General features: G+C 36.1%; 1 protein-coding gene across 5 annotated transcripts in view; it reads left to right on the forward strand.

The window, feature by feature from the left end:
* Positions 1-22,488, forward strand: part of GPC5 (glypican 5) — a 620,023-nt gene that overhangs the window by 288,585 nt on the left and 308,950 nt on the right. Inside the window, exon 7 of one of the 5 annotated variants that reach the window (XM_033051495.1) lies at positions 12-64. The exons of the other annotated variants lie outside the window; for them this stretch is intronic. Coding sequence (XP_032907386.1) covers positions 12-38 — 27 coding nt within the window. The 3' untranslated portion in view covers positions 39-64. Of the gene's footprint in view, positions 1-11; positions 65-22,488 lie in introns of those variants that run through there. 5 annotated transcript variants of the gene reach the window in all.

Here is a 22,488-nt window from a genome sequence, read left to right on the forward strand (position 1 = left end):
TCCTTTTACAGATCTATTTGTCTGTTTGGATTTCCTAAATGCAGGGATCTTAATTCCACAAAGTCCTCTACATTCACTTATACCTGCACTTTGTCAGACTTATTCTACTCATCTGTATTACTTGAAAATTAATATCAGGAGACATGGGGCTGGACTTCACTGTACTCATTTCTCAAATTCTTTCTGAGATCAGTGAGAACTGATGTGGAATAAGCACCACTGGAGAGAAAAGGACTTCAGCTCTGCACTTGCTTTAAAGCCCTTTCAAAGATGCCATAACTATGCTGAGATTATGGAAATTGGATACATGATCTCTTTTGCTGAAAAGAATGCACTGTCACTGCATATATGAGATCAGTTAGTAATTGTAAAGTATATCCTGCACAGTTTTAGGACCAGATTTACTCGTTTTTACACTTTGGGTTCAGCATATATCTGTCTTGTGCAGCCTTTCATAAAGCTTTTTTCCTGTGCTGTAACTACTAAATGTGCTTACAGCTTAGCAGGATACTATCAATTTTAAAATCTTTTCCTGCATTTTACTGCTACCTTTGCCAATGGCACAGCAAAAATGCTGAAATTTTATGTGACTAAGGGAATGAGAGTTCTCTTTGGGATAAGTTTTTATTTCTTGAAATATAAAATGTATCAAATTAATAAAGTCTTTTCTGGAAAGAATTCTGTGTATGAGGTTGGTAAGGAATTGGCATACAGTGAATGTACTCTTTTATTTAATTTTGAGTTCTAGAGCAATATTAAAACAAATTTAACTCTTAATTGACTTCGCATCTGATGCAGGATTTCTTCTTGTCATGTTCTACTACATTTTGTCTGTATAATTCTATATATCTGTTGATTTATTATAGCAAGTTTACAGTATCTAAGCCCTTTCTTGTTTCTTCCATCTGTATTTCTCTCTAGAGTATTGCATCTGATTATCTGTAACAGTTAGAGCAGTTGAGACACTAAGAACCAACAAAACCATTTAAATTTTATGTTTGTTGAAAAGAATGCAATACACAAAATCAGAAACCATTATTTTAGAAACGGCAATGACTTCAGATTTATTTCTTTTAAGAATGTCCAAGATCCAAATGGCTTCACAAGGGGAGAGTCCTGCTTGTCAAACCTGTAGAGGGTAACCCATGTACATGATCTAGGAAAGAGTAGATCTCATAAACTTGAACTTCAGCAAAGATTTTTATACTGTCGCTTACAGTATCCTTATGGACAAAATATCCAGGACTCAGCTGCATAAGGGTGTTACACAATGGGTGAGCAACTGGCTCACAGGTTGGGCGCAAAGGGTTATAGGGAATGGAGTAACATCAGACTGGCATCCCGTCACTGGTGGGGTTCCACAGGGGTCCATCCTCAGCCCGGTTCTCTTCAATGTCTTCATAAATGACTTGGATGTGGGACTTAAAGAGGGGCTAAGTAAGTTTGGCAGTAACTCTAAACTAGGGGGAGCTGTTGACTGCTTCAACAATTACAAGGGCAAGTGCTGGATTCTGTACCTGGGATGGGCAACCCAGGTTGTGTGTATAGACCAGGGAACCAGAGGCTGGAGAGCAGCATGGTGGAAAGGGACCTGGGAGTCCTGGTTGATGGCAAGACAGATGTGAGTCAGCAGTGCCCTGGTAGCCAGGAGGGACAAAGGTGTCCTGGGGGGCAACAGGCACAGCATCTCCAGCTGGGAAAGGGAGGGGATTGTCATGCTCTGCTCTGAGCTGGGGCAGCCTCATCTCGAGTGCTGGGGCAGTTTTGGGTGTCATGATATAAGACATGAAGATACCGGACAGCATCCAGAAGAGGGCAATAAGGATGGTGAAGGGGCTGGAGTGGAAGCTCTGTGAGGTACAGCTGAGGTCACTTGGTCTGTTCAGCCTGGAGGAGTCTAAAGGGAGTCTCCAACTTCCTGATGAGGGAGGAGGAGAGACAGATACCAACTTCTTCACTCTCATGACCAGTATTCAAGGAAATGGCATCAGAGTCAGAGGAGGTTTAGGCTGGATATTAGGAAAAGGTTTTTCATCCAGAGAGTGGTTGGGCACTGGAACAGGGTCCCCAGGGAAATGGTCACAGCACCAGCCTGAGTTGAAGAAGTGTTTGGACAATGCTCTCAGGCACAATGGTGTGACTCTTGGGGTGTTAAGTGCAGCGCCAGGATTGGCCTTGATGATCCAAATTAATCCCTTCCAAGTCAGCATATTCAATGACTCTATGACTCTGTGATTCTATGATCCTTTTTTTTTTTCCATTATAATTTGAACTTTTACACTTTTATTTGTCATTAAAAATGTTCTCATGCTTCTAGGTGGGTTGTGAATGGCACTAATTACTGGGCTATAATATTAGGATCATAATGTAACATATAGTGTGAAGATGCCTGGAATGTCTTGATGTCTCAGAAGCTTTGAACTGACACAAAATATATATGCTCAGAATGCTCTGTGTCCATGAGACGAAAAAATGTCAGAGTGGGGAGGTTAAACTTTTTGCTTTAGAACCTATATTAGGTGGCTATATTAGCTCCCATTCAAATCAATAAATAATTTTCAAGGTAATTTTTATTTTGATCTAATTTCTGCTTAGGGATAGGCTAAAGACCCTCCTTATTGTGGTTGTGATGTTATATGTTGACTTCATTTTGCAGTTGGAAGATCCATGATTTTTCAAATTATAACAGAAAGCTATTGTTATGCATTCAAATTTAATTGGAAGGTCTATTTCAATTTTCAACAAAGAAATTTTCTTTGCCTTAAAGCTATAAGAAAGTATCTCATGTGATCACGTATTTTGTATGACTGTCCCTTGTACAAAAAAAAACCCTCTTAAAACTTCAGTAAGCACTTTTGGGTTTTAGCTTCGAGTTCAAAGTTCAGAATGGACAGATTTCTTTGTTTTGGTACACGCAATTGCAATCACTCTCTTTAGTTACTCACTACAAAGCATCATGGTTTTAATTTTTTCAGTGAATTTGTCCACATGTTTGACACCAGGATTATGTGTTTAGTGATTATATATGACAATAATTCACTCATTTTCCTTTGGGTATTTGAGCATTGCTCAGAGTTGGAGTTTCTGCCTTTATTGGTTTCCAGTAGGTGGCATCAATGCCTAATAAAGCTCTGTGAACCTTTTCTAGTCGGAGTGGTTTTGTATTTCATTCAAGACAAAATGTTATTTCAGTACCAACCCATATTACTAATTTTAAAAAATTAAAACATTTTGGTTGAATTGTGGCTTCTCAACATAATTTTTATTTAACTTCCTGCTAGATTATAGCAGTTTTTTGAATAACAAAATTCTTTGAGAAAACCTTGTAATCCATCTGGATTTTTAAAACCAGATCTGCCCACACTCCAGTAATAGTCTTGCTTTCAATTCACCATTTCTAGATATTTCACAGTTATTAAACACTAAATTTAATGGTAAAACTAAACCAAACAATTGAGCTAAACATTTGTAATTTCAAATTCAAAATTAGAGGTATGGAAGGAATAAAGTGCTCTAGTTCATTGGATTCACTAGAGATTTGGATTATTTCTTATTTGGTCCAGATGAACTTTTAATCAATAATATGGTCACAGTTGTAACCCACTACCATCACAGGCATGTTACTAGTGTATAGTGCACACATGTTCTCTAGACACTTCCACTTCCTTCCCCTAACATCTGTGATGTTGGGTTGCTGATTCCACAGCTGATCAATTAATCAAATACAACTAAGCTTTCCCTTCTTTTTTGAAATGTCTGTTAGTCATTGATTCCCAAAGATAGGTATGGATGCCAGTCCCCCTATGAAATTTGTCTGGAATTCATTAATGGTTTTAAAAAATCTTAGGGATTTTCTGACAGGCAATGAAATAGCACAATCTCATGTTTTTCATCCTGGAAAAAAAAAATTCAAGCTCTCCAGTCCTTGAGAAAAAATTGACATATGCAAATATATTTCCCTGAAAAAACACTTGCAAACTATTAGTTTCAGTATTCTGGATTGGACAGGTCCTGATTCTCAGCAACAGTATCCTGATTAGATTATGAAATTCCAGGAAATGACAGAAACATATGGCACCATTGATTTATAAATATTTTATAAAAGCTAGTGCTTCGGCCACCCTACAAACTTCCTAGTGCATGTAAACCTTGAAACGTTATTGTGGGAAACAGATCCATATGATTCCACTGCCTGTGTGGAGAAGGTCGCCTTAGTTGCAGGCTATATCCCTTAGATAATAGAGATATCAGTGATTAACAATTGCCTCTGTGGAGTTCTTAAACCTAAATCTCTGACCTTTAGCAATCTCAGAGTAATAACTGACTGTTTGGAGGTGCTGGCTTCTGGCTGTGGGATTACATACCTTCCCAGACATGATTACAGCTATCAGTAACAAGGATGTGGCAGGAAGTTAAATGGTTGGATAGGGTATCAGTTTGAAGGAGTGGTAGGAAAAGGTGGTGACATGATGTTATACTCCTAGTTGGGGACTGTAAAATTGTGCTTTTTTAGGGTTGTAGTGGACTTAGGGAGCGCAGGGCACGAAGACTATGGTTTCCTTATGTGTGGGAAAAGGAACTGGTCTGGGACCCATATGCTCTGAATTTCCCAATACAAGCTCATGAGCTGTAAGCACCAGTGCTACACAGGAAGTCTGTAGTGTTTACTGCAGGCTCATAACATACAGAAAAACTTGGAAACATGCATAAAAATTATTTAATCTAGCAACCCTTGTTTTTATAGCTTTTCAGATTGTTTCATGGTTTGGCATCTGAAATTTTTGACATGCTGATATTTAATCCTTGCTGTTTTCAGTTTTGCTAACATAGCAGAATAAGCCAAATGATTGTAAAAACTGCTGGTTACTTTATAAATGCCACTCTGAGCCCAACTGTTTCAACTGTTATTCATGAAACGAGAAGAATTTCTCAAAAACTGTGGTAATCATAGCCCCATCTATTTAATGTCCTGAATCCAGACTAATGCAGCAAACATGTCATAGGGAGTTAGACTTGAAAAAAAAGATGAAGAAAACACTTCAAAGAATGTTTACTCCTAAATGCATATTCCCATACACAGTGTATTGTAAAGCTACCTTGTACATTATGAGCACTTAGGAGATAAACTACTGATAAATAATGAAAATCCATCCTCAGGTATGTGCAAAGTCTTGAGTGTAATTAGGAATAGGGATGACACTGGTCAGAGACAAGGTAAAATAAGGATGTAAAAAGGAAAATAAAAATGAACACCAGATATTGAACTATAAATGTAATGCAGTAGCTAGCAGAAAAGAAGTAATTGTCTAGTGCTCTTATGTGACAATCATTCCATCTGAAAATCAGTAAAATGGGAAAATGTAAAGTGAATATGGTAATGCAGAGATTGATTACATTGTTCAGAGCAAAAATAGGTGAGAGAACCTCACTGAATAATCTGCTGCCATTTTCTTCTCCATTTCCTCCAGCTGGAATGGAGTTTGATTTTCATTTTGTATTCTATATTTTATTTTTATTTTTAAGTTTTGTTCAAGGGAAGCAGTAAGGAAGCTTTTTTCATTCAGAAGTTCAGAAGCTAGGATCCTGCTGGGGAAAGTTTCCAAAGCTCAGGTTTTGCTCCCTTGGAGCACTGACTGATTGATTGCTCAAAGTATCTGTATAATGGTGTTAGTCTTCTGGTAGTACAGCAGACTAAATCAATTAAAATTCACAGGAGTGCTATCTGTTGCATAAGGTAGTTTTATACTTAAAGTGATTTCACAGACCAGATCTACTCCTCCATGTCTTTGAAGGTACTGGTAGTAAAATAATAATAGTTTAGAAAGAAAAAGCTACTCTGTTTGATACATGAAAAGTTATACAACTGGATAATGGATAATTTTAGTTTTCTTAAGAATTAGGCTTAGTCATCTTCAAAATGGTGATCAACATGGTTATATGAATCTTTCTATTAACCTATACTTCACAGCTTTGAAGAACCACAAGGAACAAGTAGAATCAGAGACAGATTGTCAGAAGTTTAGTTTTTAAATCATAGGGATTATTTGAAGATTAAAATAAGATGTAATATATGGAAATAAAATCCTGATGTATGCAGACCCCTGAACTAAATCCACATATTGTGAAGATTAAATTTAGAATCTCCCAATGAGATATGGACACTATTCTCTACTGAAATTTACCTATACATGCAGTTTCAAGCAGGATAGCTGGAAGAAGTATGTATGTTGTTAAAGTAAATACATGTTCAATGTAAGGCTGTAAGCACAAGTGTGCTCCACTGAAACCAAGTCTGAGTGTATTGTTACTGTGCACAAGCATCACCTGAATTGATTCAGAATCCTGTGTCTAAAAGCAGAAAAAAATTAAGGCAATGACAGTGTTTATTTGCTGTCAAAAGGTTTTCCTTTGTCTGTAGCATGATGTCAACATTACGTCTCATCCCTTTTCATCCCCAAGGACATAGGCACTATGGCTGGCATTAAATGCTTGAGTCCAGGACATCAGAACTATTCCCACATTACATAGTAGTCTTAATATACCCTAGAAGTCTGCAGACTATGATGAGGAGATAACATAAATAAAACAGTTTTGTTCTCTTCAGCTTGCTTATCTGATAAAGTATAGGCCAAAATTCTCTAAGTGATTAAAAAATAAATATCTGCAATGTTCAACTGCTGAGAGTGCATATCCTGCCATTGCTTAAGGACAAGCATATATATGACATGGAAAAAGTCTACCCTCTGTGCATATAAACAAGTATCTGAAACATCTAATTGGAATGCCTTCTTCTAGCTGTCATTCAATAATCATAACTTTGTCAGGACTTTCTATCACTGCCTCTTCTTGTGGTTGCTCCAGCAGTGTCAACAGGAGGACATGCCTCAGAGCGTCCTCCTTAACACTTCTATTTCATGGAGTTTTCTTCTCTGTTCTTTAATGTCAGAAGTGAGTACATCATCATCAGTAGTGAAGGGATGAGTGGCAGTCCTTCAGCTTTCCTCAATTCCCTGAGAATCTCCTCTGTAATGTGTCCAAAATGGAACCACCAGGTGCCCTGGTCCCTGGAGCCAGCCAGGGCTCCTCCTCAGCAAATGGCCAAGCAGGGAATCTGACAAGATGGCTCAGGCCCTGCTTCTCATGTGTCATTTCATTTTCTTGTCACCAGTATAACAAGGTGGTGTCCATGTCTCTCTGTTCCCTACATTGCCTTCTAGCTGCTCCACCACTGGGTAGATTTCCTTAGTGGCAATTCACCTGCTTGATTTGAGACAAAGTGTCTGATATTTCCAAACCTCAAAGGTGAAGTATCAATTCTTCATGCCTGATATGGTTTTCACAAGGTAATTCCTCTCTGAATAACTTCCATCTGTTGCTTTCTTTGCCTCTATCTTCTGTTTTCTACTTGGTTCCCTTTTTGGGAAGCATCAGGTGATGGGTTGCCATATTTGCATCTTTTATGTTCACCCCTGGTCTCAGCTTTTTACTTCACTGCTCGCAACTTTCAGGTGAGGATCCAGCAAAAATATTTTTCTTTTCAGTTGCTGCTTTTCTTTTCAGATTAAAAATTTAAAAAACCCCAAACTCACAAACCCAAGCCCATAACAGTTAGCTCAGAATGCAAACCACCTCTGAACTGGATAATATCATGATTACAGAACTCAATTTTCATATGAATGGATCTATTTAATTTTTTTAAAAAAATATATTTTCTATCAGCTTATTTACCACATTACACATTTTTTTATTTCTGAAGGAAAGAATACTCTCCTAACTGTTGTGGCAGCTCTGGGCATAAACACTTTGTAAGGTTTTTTTCTTTCACTATCTGTGTGAGACAGTTTGGATTTAAAAGCTGCTGCCATTCTGTTTTGGCAGATGCCAGCAGGGGTTTTTAATGAATCAACTTTGCAAACGAGTTTGTTCTTCCACTTTCCAGGAGGGGACTTCTGTGGCTGCAGCATCCTTTTCCTGCTTAAGTGACTGGTGGCATAATTCCAGTGTTTACCTTGATGGCAGCAAGATGCTCAGTCACGTGTGGTTCTTTAATGTTTTGAGTGGATAAAGTGGTGTTTTTTCTCTAAGTTACAGTTCCCGATTCTGTGTTTCCTATATTTGTCTCATAAATTGTTGTGTAGCATTATGGAATGAAAGAGAAGAATTTTACTTTATGCTTAAACATATGAAGATTAAATGTTCACAGTTTTGGGTATGGGTAATGTTTTAAAGCATTACTGTGTTCCATGGTTGATTTTGATAGAGAATGTTTTATTTTGCACTTCGTGTTGATCCAAAAACTGATGCCAGAATAATTTTCCTTTCTTTTACTGAAATACAGAATCTGAGATACATTTTTTTTATTATATCATAATATTTTTCACTTTTCAGTGTTTACATATCCCATAGGGCAACCTAACCCATAGGGAGGGTTTCGCTTGCATTTCTGTAAATGAGACTATTCAAGGTGTATGTTCATGATGCCTAGGAGGGAACTTGTTATACCATAGCTGCTAACACAAATCCAGAAACATTTTTCTTTTCCTGGAGTCTAAAAATCAGTGATTATTGAAAGAGAAACGTCAAATTCATTTATTGAGCTAATTTACAGGGCTCCCGTTACTGAAAGCCACTACAGGTGCAATGCATAAAGTAATCTAGTCTTTTAGCCAGATCCAGTAGCACAGCTCATGACACAGAACATTTCTGTGCCATCTGGTAGGGAAGTAAATCAGATAAACTGCTCATGAATCAATTATTTCAAACTGGAATTATTTAAAACATGGCATAACTCTAGAAGTAGCATCTTAAAATGTCAGTAGAGGCCAGTTCGTATATTTAATCACAAAAGAAGAAAGAAATAAATTCAGAATAGATTGTATTCTCTAGGGTGATATTGCACACAATTTATTTCAATGCTTGAATAATGTATTTTTCAAATTCCTTTTATCTGATTTGTGTATTTTAGTATCTTTCATATCTTTAATATTTTTGGGTCTTTGAGAAAAACTGTAAGATGACCATTTGTGAATAGCTTAACAGTTTTTCTTGATCTTACTCTATTATAAAATGTAAAGAATTTATTGGCTCACTTTTAATAGGTTAGTTACCTTATATGCTATTAATGAATGGAATATTATTACAAATAACTGTGTAAACAAGGCCCTATTTATAACTTTCTGAATTGTCTTTCCACTTCATTAGAAATAAAATAATGATGAAATGGTTGCACCTCTTTCAAGAAGTTGCATTTAAGCAATTTATATGCCCCTACATCTTCAATGGCTGTAAATATGTAGAGTTAAAACAAACTCAGGAGATAATAGAAATTTGTGCTTACTGTGAATAAGGTTCACAATGTTTAGACTGTTCTTTCCTCAAACTGATTTTTCAGTGATATAAAGGTTTCAAATACTTATTTCATCCTGCAAATACTTGAATTGTCTCATTGACTTTGATGGAAATATTCAAGAAGCTAAGCATGTAGAAAGATGTTTTGCTATAGTAGGGCATGTAGTCAGCCTGCTTAAAATCAAAACTTTTGAAAAAGCCTACTGAGTTACTGTTTTCTTCAGGACTTGTTCCCTTTTCTGCTTGGAAGGATTTTGCCTTTCAGCCATGTTGTAACCACAGTAAATGTCACAGTAGGCCATTTCTTCCTTTGAGTGAAAGACTCAAGCTGTAAGTAGAACTTTTGTGCTACGTTCTGCATGAGCTAATAACTGTGTTTGTACCTAAATTCTGTACGGCCCAAGTTCTATTAAGAATTAAAGATCACAGCACAAATGAATTTTAATGGGAGCATTTTACCTCAGATGGCCATTCCACTGCATGGTTTCTGTCAAAATGAAATTGGGTCATATGTCTTTTTCATAAAAAGCTATTATGCACAAAAACTTTTAGTTTTAGGTGGCTATTTCTTTTCCTCAGTGTAAATGGGTTTTTGGTGCTACACAGAAATGTGGCTGTCTTTTGTGACTGAGGACCTCATTATGTGTCATTAAAGGCAATGAAGCTTGGTTGTGGAATCTGGATTAACATTCATGTTATTTTGGTAAAAGATAGGGCTTTTTTACTCTCTCCTTTCTTTCCTTCCTTTTTTTCTCTTCCTTTACTTCTTTCCTTCATTCCTTCTTTCCTTCTTTCTTTCACTCCTCTCTTTATCTTTTTCTTTCTTTCCATTAGTCATATTTCTAGTCCTTCTGACAACTACCACTCTAACATTACTGACAAGATATTTGTTAGTGAAAATATTTTCATTTATAAATGCCAGACATATTTTAACAATAACATAACTGTATTTCCTGTCTTACATGTCAGACACCACCACACAGGAGTAGACCTGTTTGGAAAGACTACTTGAACTTAAAACAATACTTGATCCAGAATGCTAGAAGCATGTTCTGTTTGAATTTTTAATATTACAGCCAATATAAAAGATTTTCCTATACAGAATTTTTGTTCATCCTTTACAGATATTAATAAAGTTGATACACAGCTGCAAAAGTTTTAATTTTATACCCAAATGGGGGTTTGTTTTGTTGGTAACTGTATTTTATGTAAGTATGTCAAGATAGTGACCAACCACAAAACAAAGAATGCCAAAAATCAGGATTTTAATATTTTGACCTCTTTGCTAGATTGCAGTGTGGTTGAAGCACTGCATTTTACTTAGGAATAATAAATCTTAGGATACATAATTCTGAATCATCTGTAGTGTTCTTGGTCATGCAGCCAAATAGCTGAATCATTCAGAATAAATTGTTTGTAGAAAGGAGTGCATGAACCATCATGAGCCTCCCAGTCCAGGGGATTGCAGGAATAATTTTTTTATTCATTTTTGCATTACATTGAATAATGACATGCATGTGGAAAATAAAATATGATTATTTTTTAGTATGACTAATCAGAAATTTGTTAGAATTACACCAGTAGGTCTAACTCTGTTTAAAAATTTTAAGCAACGTAACCCTTATCCAGTTTCTTCTGGTATTTAATTAATCCTTTTTGTGTCATGTTTCTGAAGAGATTAATGAATAATGTTTTCGTGAAATTATTTCTCCCAATTAATGCAGTTGTGACTGTTGTACAATAAGATTTATTGATTTTTTAAAACTTCAATTTAAAAGCTCAAGGTGGACAAATTAATATGAAGACAATTGTGAAGAATTCAAATTAAGTAATTCCCAAGACCTAGTCTTTTCTTTCAGTTTTCTCACCAGGTAAAGTCTCCACTGTAAATTAACAAATGTGGTTATGCATCTCAAGGCATATTACTGAAAGACATCTGTGTCTGGTCTAATCTGTCTTCATCCCTCTCACTCAGCTTTGGTTCTTAATCCAAATGCTCAAAAGCTGTTTCAAATACAAATGTTCCTACTGAGCCACTTCTGTGCAAATGTTTGCCTTGTATTTGTGTCCCCATGAGCTTATAATTCATATGTCTGAAGCTCAGTAAGGTGCTTATACTCAATGATATCTATGTCTTCAGATGCTGTATGTATTTGAAAAAACACAGTGTAGTAAGTCTGTTTGTATCCCCAGGCTAAAAACCAGAATGTGATGTTAGTCAGAAATAGGCCATTTTTACTGACAAATGCAAATTATATAAATATATTAAAATACAGAATCTTACTTATTCTAGCCTAGATCAGAGTACTCCATCTACCTTTTAAAGTTCCTTTTATTTTTTTCCTTCACCACAAACTAATACAGTATTAATTTGTCTTGTGTGAAGGGTGTTCTGTTATGTTGTCTCCTCCCAAATGGCTGCTCCTTCAGTGTCAAATGATTAAGAACATCAGAAAAGTCTTTTCCATTTAGATTTGTGGTCCGCTGAGTTCAGTACTCTTGCCCTTACAACAGTACCAGGAGATACTGTTTAGGGAGAATGTGATCCTGGCAACAATCTCTGCTCTATTTCTGTTGTACTCAGCCTGCACTCTCAATAGTTGTATTAAAATTCTTGGAAGACATTCCTGTCTATCCCTTTTGATATGATCATGTTGCCCATTAGAACCTCCCACCTGCCACTTCTGCAGATATGTATTTCTAGCTTTGTATTTCAGGCAAGACTATACAATCCCAATTAATTTTTATTGTACTGAGAGATTTAATTTTGGGGGTACCATGTTCCTTAGCAGTTTTCACAAGAATTTTTGCAACTAGAATACTTATTACATTTTCCTTCAGAAATCCCTTCTAAAGAATGTTTTTCCTTAGGCATAGCATATGATGCCTGCTGAGTACAAGAAACTCTAAGGGAATTCTGATGTCATACGTAAACCCTAACAGGGTGTGCAGTCATCTCAGGTCAGTTTTTCTAAGTCAGAAGTAACAGCTGTGTTCTCTACACAAGCCATTCTTGGTGTCTTCCTTTCACATCGATGGCCTCTAAATGATTTCTACTCAGTTGTGTACTGCATTGTCCTGATTTATAATCAATGCTTTCTGTGAGGACTATAAAACACAGCAAATATATGTGTAAATGCTACATTAATGAATGTATTTTTTACACATGTAAAACTCGATCTTTCTCCAATGCATCATTCAAGATTGCTCACTCTATGGAGAGCTTTGTTTAGGAAGTTTTGTGATTCAGCTACATTTGGCTCCTTGGGTCTCTTGAGTAGCTCCTCAGGCAGACTTTACACCACTAGGCACCACCACAGTCACATGCCACAGCCAGAAAAGTTGCCCCTTGTATTTGTTTTTTAATGCATAAACCCCACATATCTGGTGGGCTGGCGCTGCTTCCTCATGCTACTCTGGACACAGAAGTTTAAAAACTCCCATGGAAGAATTGCTATGCCTTAGAGTCAGAAGTTGCTTAAAGCAATGTGAAGCTCACAGAAAGATTTGGTTCTTTTTCCTCAGTTAATAAGCATTGCCAATTATCTCTCAGATAATTTTTTAATCAGTTGGGAGGTTCTTTCTCTGCTTTTTCATGTGCCCTGGGAAAAAACAGGCTTCAGCACAAACTCAGGTGAAGTGGTCTTTCTTTTTAGTCACAGTACCATAGGGGAGGGAAGGGAAATAATTGCAGCTGAGGTGCTGGCAAGGCAAGCTGTCGCAGTTGCCCATATGATACTGCAGTGCTTCAGAATGGGTCAGTTCCAAATGGGGCAAAGAAAACAATTCTGTCAGCCTTGACTAACACCCTGTGCCCTCTTCTAATGCCTTGGGCCTTATGCAGTCCTTCTAACTGGATATTCCTAAGGTGCAGATGAAGCAGGAAATAGTAAAAGTAGCAGAGACAGAGGTTAAGTTTAAAATGTGTATCTGCATTAAACCTTTTTTTGTTTTTAATTTTGACAGATTAGTTTCCAAGGTGTTTACCCAGAATGTATCTGAGTGATCAGATAGTTGGTTCAGTCATCAGCATATGAATTCTTGTGTGTTCACTTTGAACTGTGAATACATCATAAGATAGTTTGGTTGCTTACTCTGTCCCCTGTGCTCCCTTGAGCACCAGCAGATGTAGAAAAAAAACCCTTAATGTCTTGGAATGCAATTCAGAATATGCAGAACTCTGGAACAGTGACTATGGAGCTTACATGTTGTTTGCCTCTTTCCCTCTGCACTCAGGGGGGAAATTACCATTGCAACGTATGTTTCTCCTCTAAATAATTTTTTCAGTAGCAAAATCGCCAGTTCTCCATACTTTTTCCTTTAACATAGCAGATGGTTTAAAGGTCCTGGCATTTGCTTCACTGACAAAAAAGAACAAAAAAATGCATTCTACTCTGCTGATTTCTTTGTCTTCATGCTTGTAGGCAATAATGGCTGATTGGGAAGTATTTCACTAAAAACGATATGAATAATGAATTCCAAGCTGAGTTGTGCTGTGGCTTACCTGAAGCCAAACAATAAATTCAAAAGAGAAAAAGCTTATTTGAAAGTGAACTCTCTGGTATTTCCTTGTGTTTTGCATGAAAAGATTCACATAACTCAATTTTCAAATTTTGTCTGAGGAGGTTGCAACAGGTTTTTAATGTAATGTATGTCTCTCTGTGATTCTTCTCAAATTGATTTTTTATTTCTGACAATTACTTCTAGTCTGAGCTCTGCAAAGGAAATCGTTCATGTGCTTTTACAGAGGATAGATTTAAAACAATTATGCTCTTCCACTTAAAACTTTCTCTTTGTTGGAATACACCTATTTCACACTTTGGAGTTTGATTCACAAGCCTCAGTAACCAGATAAAGTCTTCTGATTGATTTAAAAAGTTTTATATTAAGCTCTTTGCTTCTATTTTTTTAACTTTTTAGGAATAGAACCTAGTGAGGTTAATTATAGCAATAAAGAGAATCAACATTTAGAGTTGTTCAAATTTAACATGTCCCATTTTGTATGAATTTGAGATTGGAAACTGGGCTAATTCTGGGTTTCAACAGCTATGTGATAACTACTGAACATCTCTGTCACCTGTTTGTCAATATTGTTTTTATAATAAGGGATTCATGTTGATCCACAAAGTATTCAACCTACTAGATTGGATGGCTGCATCCACACTAGGAAGTTGCATGGAGACCACTAAGTGCTTACTTTTACATCATCTACAATTTAAATACTTTTATCTTCTTTGGAAGTCATGGCCCTTTCCAGCTGATACAGGCTAGAGGATGTTCTAGAGGATATTCTGCAGCATTCTGGGGAAAGTAGGAATGATTATGTTTGAGAACTGAGCAATGGCTACAACTTTTTTATCAAATGATATGGACACCTTTGTGTGGTCTTCAGAACACAAATAAATTGCACAAGTAAAATTTTGCATGACCCTGACTTCAGAGATAATTCCTAGACTCAAAAATGATTTAAGCATCAAGACAGCACCTATTCCCAGTCCTCCAAGCATTTTTTGCTAGGCTATACAAATTTTCAGGTTTTATTTGTTTTAGCAAAATGCATTTTGTAGTTTCCATGGCTGTCTTTGAAAGTGTTCTGCTTATTATCTGTGCCAGCATTGAAATGAGTCCTCCATGTGTAGAATTCTTAATATACCATTGGTACAGATAAAATTCAGCTTTGTCAATATGTGGTGAGTTTTCTTTTAAGTTCAGGGAAATGATACAAGTGCTTAGTATCACTGTTCAGTTACTAACTTTTCATAGCATTCTATATATGTTGTCATTGTCTGCAAGTTCTCTTTTTGTCTCATATAAAAATTTGATAATACATTTAAATGGCTTGCCTTCAAAGCAGAGAAAATACAGTAGCTCTGAATTAATCTGCAGGCTTTAATATTTTCCCATGATTTCCTGGAAGAAGCAAATTAGACCTCTACTTACTTTTTTGTTGCTGAATCTCACAGCATGCTGATTGTTTTGCAGAAAGACTTTCAATAGAGCGTGAGTCAGTTTCAGGAAAAATGAGATTATGCTATATTTTTCAGCTGTGAAGTTAAAGATTTTTGTTGAAATCTAAGAATTGCTTGATGTTAATGTATTTCATTTGTGTTTTGGGGGTTTATGAGCTGTGAAAGTGCCTGGCAGGAATGCAGCCAGCTGTTTTTTATTCTGTTTTGCTTCTCAAGAGCTTTTTCTGCTATTAAATCAGACTCTTGGAATAAACACAGTATCTCAAAGGAGAGTTTGCAAGGGTTAAGCCAAGGTTCTCTATATGTTTTGTTCCAGCAGCATGTCATACTATTATGTTCAGCTGAATTTTTATAATCTTCATGTTACAGGAAGAAAAATCTGAATAGCAGGGTAGTAATTTGCCACAGAGATATTACGAATAGAAATTGGTGGTACTTTAAAGATAGATAACTGCATAGAAATAACAGAATAAAATTAAAATATATACTCTTTCAGATGTTGGAGCATTTGGCCTTGAAGAAGTACTATCTCCATTGAAAGAATTATTCCACCAATGTATTTGGCTGCTATTAGGATGTTTTCCCTTTTTTTGGCTATCTGAGTGTTCTCTTCAGGTTGTTTGTTTGTTTGGGTTTTTTTGGGTTTTTTTTTTTTTGGTGATGATGGTTTACAATGGGTCCAGTATGCTAGACCCATTTCTATTAATTCACTCATATCCAGGAATATTTTGTAGTTCCTACTAACAAAAGGCAGTTTTGACATCCCTCTGTGACTTTGTGAACATAAGTAGTGGTTTTTTATCTATCTAGTGTGCCTGACAGTAAATGTACATAATTTGTGCCTTTCCTTCAATAGTCTGCATCTACTACAGACTGTGAAGGTATTGGTGGGCAAATGTTACTGCTTTTAGAGCATTCTCTAGCAATAATTTAATGAAGCAACCAAACAAAATGCCATGTAATCTGCTAATATCAGCATTTACGACATAATTAAGTGTTTGAAAATGAATGTCTTATAGTTTTATGTGTAATTAGTTTCTGCTGATTATCACAAAACACTTAAAACTAATAACTAAACAGAATAATTGAATAATTAAAAATTAGGCCTCAGCATCCAAACCATATAGGTGAAATTATGTTCTCTTGGATCATATATTGCTCTAAATTCTCTTGATAGTAAATATATCTGCTGTAATAACTGGCCCTCATTTCAACAATTCTAACTTAATGTTGCTTGCAGGCTGTGAATCAGAGAAAAGTGATCTGGTAAAAGAGACAGTGACTCATTGAAATAACAGAAGTAGCAAGAGAGTGGAAGCAGATGGGTTTTATTACTGAGAATACACTTTATCTCAAAATATGGTGAGCTACTGCAAGCTGCATTTTTTGCCACATTTCTGATTAACCTCTTGGAGCTGAGTATTTGAATGGGTTTTATTTGTGCATTTTACAGTGTATAGCCTCACGCTATTCTGTGAGTATAAATTGGAGAGCAAAGGCTTTTTGTTTAAATGCAGTAAAATATGGCAAAACAAATACTACTCTTTCAAACTGAGCCTATAAGGGAAGAAAATCAGGAAATTTGCATTAACAAACCTTTAGTCTAAGACTTTTCAGGTAAAAAAGAACTATGAAAAGGTTAATTTCAGATAAATAGGGCTGAAATGTAGGAAGGAACACAAACATGTCTCTGGGACCTGGGTAGTATTTGTAATCTACTCTGCTGATATTTACATTTTAATTAGTTAGGTAATGGGTTTTCTCAAAATGATACATCACATAAATTATTAATTCTATGCCTTATTTGGCCAGATAGTAACTCTAATTTATGTTGATTTAGTGATATGTACCAAATAGTGCATAGTCTAGATTTGGCTTGTGAAGTAGGAAGACAACTGTGAGAGTGTGTTCTAAAGGAATAAAAAAGAAGCTGTTAGAACTCTATCATTCATTTATGCTATAATAGAGCAGGAGTGATGGTTTATATCAAAATCTATTTAAAACAATAGAAGTATACTGAAGAATATCAGAGGCTAGCCAACATACAGCCTTTGATATATGATGATGGAATTGTTAACAGTTTGCATTAACTTTTCATAGAAACAGTTTTGTATATGCATGTTTTCTTGAGGTTCTGGCCTGGAGCCTTTGCTTTTTGTGGGAAAAAATATATTAAAAAAAAAAAATTTAAAATGTCTGAATTTGGATTTCAGCATCAAGCATTGATGCAACATTAAAAATAATTGTTCTGTGGAATGAAGGTCAAGCCAGGAGGAAAGTCATGTGGCTCAGAGGGAATAGTCATTTTTAATTATATTGGCTTTTTACAGCCATCTTTTATTCACCAATATACACAGGGCTCTAACAGAATGCGGAACTTGCATAGCCTACTGACCAGACAGGGGTATCTGCTGTGATCACTGCCATTCTTCAGGATTCATCTTTCCTAAAGGGTAGATAGACCCCCTCTAAACAAACAGACAAAAATCCAACAAACATACAAACAAAAAAAGATGCAAAGAAAAACCCAAAAAAAACAACAACAAAAAAACCCAAACAGGAACAAAACCCAAAAAAGCCTAAATATCCAAGGCTCAGAAAGTGAGAATCTAAATTAAAAATTCCAAAAGGAAGCTTTCTGCATGTGTGAAGTTGTCTTATCCAGAAGAACTTAATGACAACCACAAAGTTTTGCTGTTGCAGACACAGTAATAAGACATTTCTGTGTGCAGCAGTCCTGGACGCCCATTTTAGCAATCATTCTCAAAGATTGCTGAACATACATGGACTGAGAGTGAGGTTAAAAAGAACATTAATGCAAATACCTGATGTTAGGGCTTGTCAAATCTGCTGTGACATCATGTCCTCAGGTTCAGTCAGTACCAAGGCTGAGCATGTATTCCCAATAAGCAAATATGTATGAACACACAACAGGGCTATATGCAACATATCAACACGGATGGAAAACACAATGCTCATGTAGACACCAGCTGAACCAACTGCCTCATTCTCTTCACTTGTCTGACTGGTCAGGATGAAAACCTGGTAGTGGAAAATACAGATAATATATATGTACTATCTGTCTATCTAGCTCTCTATCTATCTATAAATAAATATATATATATATACACACATATATTTATGCATTATATATATATATACATATATATATGTAGTATATATGCATACACACATACACAATATTCCTTCAATAACTAGCATTTGGACAACTAGCTTCTCCACTAATTGGAATTTGATGTCCTCAGTTACTTGAGGACTTGAGTATGCTATCCCACCTCCAGGCTTACAGCCTGACTCCTTCTGGGACAGATGCCCTTTGCCCATCCATATCTACCAACACACAGGCTGGAGATCCTTCCGGAAACTACCCCTAGGCACTCATCATCCACCATCAGTCTTGGCTCCTTTGCTCTCTGGTGGTTACACACTGACATGAGTATGCAAATGGCCTCCTGGCTCTTCCACTAGCCAACTCACAGACCCTCTGACCTGTCCAGGATCTCACCCCAAATAACATTTAGAGATGGAGACAAATGGAGTATAATGGCAGCTGTGCAAGTTATATATAAAGCATAGCCAGTTAAGTGTACAGATGAGACTCTGTTTAAAATTGACTGACCCTTTTAATCTCTTTACCCCTTTATTTTCCTATGTTTTTTCCTCCTCTGAACCCCTTGATCTCTACCTTTCCCCATCTTTAGTTCTGTCTCTAAGCATCTCATATTAAGCTTTGTACAATCTCAAAATGCTCTTCCCTTGCATCCTAGAAGTGTCTCACATTTCCTAGGAAATAACTCCTTCAGTATATGCAGTGATCCATGGAGATCCTTCCCCACAGAGTCTGGAAGACAGATAAACCCCAGCCCATTGGTTGAGGCTTTTATGGGATGGCTGGGACAGGGACTCATCTCTATCTGGCTTATTTTGTTCCCCTCCAGCCATTTTGCCTGTTGTGCTCCTTTGTATTAACATAGATGATAATTTAATCACTTATTATAAACAGTATAGTCTTTAAACAACAATCTAAGAAGCTGCTGCTTTTTTCCTTCTTTCCCCCCAAATAATAGTTTGATGATTGAAGTACAAGTAGAGAAATCCTAGTTCATCCTATTCCAGAGAGAGTGCCTCTACATCAAAACTATAGGATCTTTGAGGAGGAAGAACTTTATTCTTCAGTTAATACAACTTTCAGGTCTTTAAGAGGTTACAAATCTCTGATTTCTCTTTAGCACTTTGGGTCCATAAAATATTAAGAATTCATTCTTCACTGATATATTTTTTGTAAGAATGTCTTGAGAACGTCTCTCTTAATGAAACTAGACTATAGTATAAAAGCTAGGGTAATAGGAGAAAATATGGACATGGTTCACTGTGAACAGGGCGTGGGTTTCAGCCTGCATCTCTCATTTTTTGCATGAAAACTTTAATAAAGAAGTTATTATATGAAAGAAAATAAGTGTTATCTATTCCTCTGTTGACAGTTTTAACATAGGGTGAGGGATGTAAATGCTTAATTTCTGAGTTGTATCTTCTTCCCTAAGGCTGTGTTTGTACAAATAATCTTTGGCTCTTGGAGATATTTGCCTTTCAGGGTAGATGTCCCATCCCTGAAAGTGTCCAATTCCAGGCTGGATAGAGTTCTGTACAACTTGCTGTGGTGAAAGGTGTCACTGCCCATGGCAGAAGGGTTGGAACTAATTGATCTGTAAGGTCCCTCCCAGCCCAAACCAGTCTGTGATTCCATGATTAGTGGGATAATTTTTCTCCTAGGCTGGAGCACAAGAGCAGGCGGCCCCCAGTATTGCACTGATGTGTACCAGCTCACAGTAGAACTGCTGTGCTTTCTTTGCAATTTATAGAGCAGTATAGCCCAGCCCTGCCTGCAAAAGAACACTACAGTAAAACAAAACAATCAAAAAAAACCCTCAAAAAATCGAATTTTATTATATATGATGGATTGAAGCTCTGTTATTATAAACACAAGTGTATTTTACTAACACTTACACTATTCATATCCAGTTGATTGTATATAAAAGCCTTGACTTGAACAACTTCTAGGATTGTATCTTATTACACATTCAATTTTTGAAAGATATAAAGAGAAATGGGAACCCTGAACTCTAGAAAATAAACCTCAGACTTAAAATTTTTATTTGTTGTGTCTCATTTTATCAAAGGCATTCTATATTTTTTGGCATAAATACTTGATCTTTTAGTGATTCCCATTTCTATATAAAATTACATTACAAAACCATGCAGAAATGAACACATTGCAATAATGAAATCTGTGTCAGGTTTAGTACAATATATAAATTTTACTAGCATTTGAAACAAAATTCAGACTCATCTGTCATATATTATCTCCAGAGAAGTTAGGACATGCACATATGTGATTGGATTATGAGAAATTGGAAAACACCCAAAGTGCCTTACAAAGAGTATATGACATTTATGCATGGCTTTAACAATAATTTTCTTCTTTAAAAAATTTTGTATGGAAGTTTTAATGGTAGAAATTTATACTTCTAATAAAATGAAAAATGTATAACTGCATTGAATAGGATTTTGCAGTATTTCCCCAATTAAATGCTCTGTATGAGAGAAAATAAAATACAGTAAATATGACTCATCTCAAAGGAATTAATGATATTTTTTTATTTCATAAAAAGCCTTAGAATGCTGACTCATCTATTTCTGATGTTTGGTTGTTGGCATACTTTGTGTAAAATATTTTTGATACAAGGAAAAGAATTGAAAACTTACTGTCACTGTGCTCAAAGATGCATAAAAACTCACCATAAAGATTTGTATCAAGTGTGAGGGAACTTAATTTAACACATAGCTTTATAATTTACTCTCAAATTTTTTTAAGTAGTTTTTCTCTACCTTTGAGACAGTAGGAAGACTGACATCAAATGGCTGACGTTTTTTTTTCTTTCCTTCCTTGCTGATTTATCCCTTCACTAGACTTTCAAGGGATGAATTATCACACTCACTTGAAAGGACTTAGTATGCTATCACTTCATGGCTACAGTTTTTGAAGTTAAATGGTAATGTTTCTAATGTTTCTAATTTTCACTTTGTTTTTTTAAATTGCTGCCTCCCCCCTCCATTTTCTGCAGGAGAGTAGTTTGTGCCAGAATGAGCTTTTAGTGCAAGAATCCAGGTAGAAAAATATTTGCCCTTCTTTGGAATATGTAGCACCATATAATGCTCTTCCAAAATCAGTAATGCATGTGCCCATGCATCCTTGTATGATTTATTTTAGGATGAGGTCAGGCTGTTGAAGGTGCTTGCTTCTTTCCATTGACTCTAATGACTCTAAAAGGTAACTATTACCACTTAAGTAGCCTGGAGGTGTTTAAGTTAAATAGAAATGTCCTACAGTGGGGGGGAAAAAAAGTAAACCTGCACAAGTTTTTTATTGTTGGTTTGGTTGTGGTTGTTTAGTAAGTTGGTTGGTTGGTGGGTTGGGATTTTTCGCAAAACCACATATCAGTAAAGAATCTGACTTTTGACTTCAATAAACATCTTAAAGATTTCTTTAGGCTGAGATGAATTACCCACCAGACTTGCCTTTCTGCAGAGATAGATGCCTTAATTTAGGTTTCTAAAGCTATGTGAAGTGACTCCCACCCTAACAGATGAAAAGGTGCATAAGCAGTTTTTCTGACTTGTGGGATCCTCAGGCTTCACCTTATTCATTAGTTTAAGCCTATCCTTGGACATCTCTGAAGACCTCACATAATGTATTTCCTATATGGTATTTATTGTAAATGTTGCCTATTTTCTACTTGTTTTGGGTTGGTAATTACCAACTTTTTCCATGTGATTTAAACGAGGATTTCTGAGTTTGAAATACGAGGAACATGCATTAGATTTGTGTGTTAATGAATAGTGTTGCTGGATTGAGCCTGTTTTTATGCACTGTTTATGGAGATTTTAAGGTTTCTATTGATATCTTCCCTGTAGTGATGAGAGAAGATGGGTGATTATGAATAAGCAGCACAATGGCAATATATAATAACTGTGAGCACATGTGCTAACACAATACAATTTACTGATGAAAAAGTACTATGATTTCCACAGTAACCAAAACTGTCTTTAATCTATACAATATTCATTTCACTTTAAAAAGAAAATGGTCCTT

This window comes from Catharus ustulatus, chromosome 2 (assembly GCF_009819885.2).
Source record: "Catharus ustulatus isolate bCatUst1 chromosome 2, bCatUst1.pri.v2, whole genome shotgun sequence".
Classification (NCBI taxonomy): domain Eukaryota; kingdom Metazoa; phylum Chordata; class Aves; order Passeriformes; family Turdidae; genus Catharus; species Catharus ustulatus.